Source organism: Gavialis gangeticus, unplaced genomic scaffold (genome assembly GCF_001723915.1).
Source record: "Gavialis gangeticus isolate Ggan-Ray unplaced genomic scaffold, GavGan_comp1, whole genome shotgun sequence".
Lineage (NCBI taxonomy): Eukaryota > Metazoa > Chordata > Crocodylia > Gavialidae > Gavialis > Gavialis gangeticus.
This window is the reverse complement of record NW_017729025.1, coordinates 76066946-76069733: the sequence shown is the minus strand read 5'-3', so window position 1 is coordinate 76069733 and position 2788 is coordinate 76066946. Positions and strand designations below refer to the sequence as shown.

Sequence of the window (2788 nt, the reverse complement as noted above, 5' to 3'; positions counted from 1 at the left end):
AGACTGAGGCGCCTGCAGTGAAGGAGGGAGAGGGGCAGGGGCAAGCACTGCACAGCCAGCGCAGGGCAGGGCACGGGACAGAGCTGCAAGCAGCTTGTCCGGGGGGCAAGAGGGAGGGGAGAGGGGGGCAGCTCCTGCCACTACACGCACCCCCAGAGGGCATAGGGGACATGCCCCCAGATCTGTGCGTGGGGCAAAGGTGGGCTGCTGCTGCATGCTAGGGCCAGGGCTGCACCATGCTCTTCCTGGCATAGGAACTGGGCCAGAGCTGCGCTTGGGGTGGGAGGAACTCTGTCAGCCTGCAAGGGGAAATCGATGGTTTCCCACAGTTTTCTCCAACAAAGGAGAAAATCCGTGTTCTTCTGCAGCAAACGGAAAACCCAGATCCCTGATGATGATTCAACCAGTTATGCATCCAACTTACTGTACCTTTCATCTAGTCTGCATTTTTGTATCTTGTTAATTGTAATGTTATGGGAAACAGCATCAAAAACTTTGCCAAACTCAAGGAATATCACATCCACTACTTCTCCTGCAACCACGAAGTCTGTCACTTTATCATAGATGGAAATCAGGTTGATAAGGCATGACTTGCTCTTGGTGAAGCCATGATGCCTGTTCCTAATCACCTTGTTCCCCCTCTACGTGCTTCACAATGGATTCCTTGAGGACCTGCTCTATGATCTTTCCAGGTATCAAGGTCAGGCTAACTAGCCTGTAATCCTCCGAATCCTTCTCCTTCCTTTTCTTAAAGATATGCACTATATTTGCCCCTTTTCCAATCATCCAGAACCTTGCCTGATCTCCATGAGTTCTCAAAAAGGATAGCAAATGGCTCTTAAAATTACCTCAGCTGACTCCTTTAGTACCCTAGGGTACCTCACATCTGGCCCTCCTGATTTGAAAGCACCTCACTTCCTTAACTTGTTTTTCCATTACTAGACTGTTTGTCTCTTTCCCCATCTTTCTGCCAACTGCACTCATCATCTGGTAGTTGCTCCTATTTGTGAATACTGAAGTGAAAAAGGGCATTTACATACTTCAGCCTTCTCTGCATCACATCCATAACTAGGTTGCCTGTTACATTGTGTAAGGACCTATGGTTTCCTGTAGTCAAGCATCCAACTTGAACTCTCAGGTTTGGTCCTGCATCCTGAACTATAGAGCAAATATACAGCATTGCAGAAGTACAAAGAGTATCTAAACCTCGCTTTCTTCATCAACTGCAATTCTCATGTACAGCTACCGTGTAAAATGACAGGGTAGCAGAGGCGGTTGTGCCAAAGCTATACCAAAGGGAACACTGAAACCCTTCCTTTTCCAGGGCCACAATGCTGCAAAAAGGGAAGAAAATAGTAGACAAAGAGGAAATTAGCTTTTATAAGCAACTAAAAGTTGCACAAACCATTTGTCTCCATCACATTAAAGGGAAGAAAGAGGCCTACCTTATTGATGGCACAAGCTGTCTTTTCTCTTGTAGATCCACTGCTTGTCCTTATTATCTTTGATAAATCCTCTCGGGCAGCAAGAAGGTGGGCTAACGTAATGGTTGATTTTGGAGACAGTACATAACGCTTGGGCTGGTAGATTCTTGCTATGTCATCTGTTTTTACCTAAATAATAAAAGGTCAAACATAATTAATTTGCTACAGATCTCATGTAAAAGAAAAGCACTTTAATAAATGCTTATTGTGTACTGATCAGTGATATAGGGTAAATCTCAGTCCTTCTGCAGAACACTGTTTAAACTGTCATAGTAAACATGGTGCCAGTCACTCAATGCCTCCCAGTCTTGTTTCTATCAACCAGCCAATGAACAAAAATGCTAAGGCAGACAGCCATTTGAAGCTGAAGCTTAGCACTCCTCCTCTAGAGCCATTTATTTTTCCAAGTACATAAGGGTGTAACAACTTAGATGTAAGGTTGCTTTCTCAAGGCTTCAAACAAGTAATAAGTAGGCCGCTGCACAGCATGATAAAAACAGAACATCTTCAAAGTAAGGCTAACGGAGAACAATAAGATTCAGGACTGCATGACACTTCTATGACTTTTCATAGGTTGCAAAGGGAAAAAATTATCATCTCCCAAACAGTATTTATACAGAAGGATTTTTTTTTTATCATTAATCTTTTTATTTCTACCATAAAACAGAGGAGAAAAAGATAGGCTGCCTGAAAAGCCTGAAGTCAGCTTCAGAGCAACTGGATATTTGCCCATTTGGCTAGGGCCCAAAAATGGGCCACAAGAAAGGTGCTGGTGAAGACAGAGGATGAAGGAGATGTCTCCTTATTGCGTGAAAGTTTCAAAAGTAGGTTAAACAGACACTTGGCTGCTAAGATTTAGTCAGGTATGATCCTGCCTTGAGCAGGGGGTTGGATAAGATGACCTTGTGAGGTCCTTTCCAGTCCTACTTTCCTATGATGCTACAGCTTGCCATTCTTGTCTTCAGAAGATCTTGTACCAGATTTCCACAATTTAAAGAAGAGCTGGGCCTGATATAGAAGTAGTAGTAAATACATGTTCTCTGCCCTTCCCAGCTTACACAAGAGAAAAACGTATATGTTCTCCGGGCATGAGAAAGAATATAAGCAATCCAAAAAGAACAAAACATAGCAAAACACAGAGTTGGTCATATGGATATCTCAAGTACATCTTAAAACAACTCTTATATACCCATATTATTCTCACATTAATGTGTAAAAGGTTCCATATACACTTTCTGAGAAATTTTAATCAAGTAAAAACAGGGACTTTTAAAGGCCAATTCTTAAAATGTTTCCAAGGGGAC

The 2788-nt window shown here is 42.9% G+C and overlaps 1 protein-coding gene across 1 annotated transcript in view; it reads right to left on the bottom strand.

Annotated features, from left to right (window-relative positions):
* The window catches only part of FAM98B (family with sequence similarity 98 member B), a 53758-nt gene that overhangs the window by 11708 nt on the left and 39262 nt on the right, over positions 1-2788 (bottom strand). The window contains exon 8 of the mRNA XM_019518958.1: positions 1446-1613. Within this exon, the coding sequence (XP_019374503.1) occupies positions 1446-1613 (168 nt within the window). The remainder of the gene's footprint in view (positions 1-1445; positions 1614-2788) is intronic.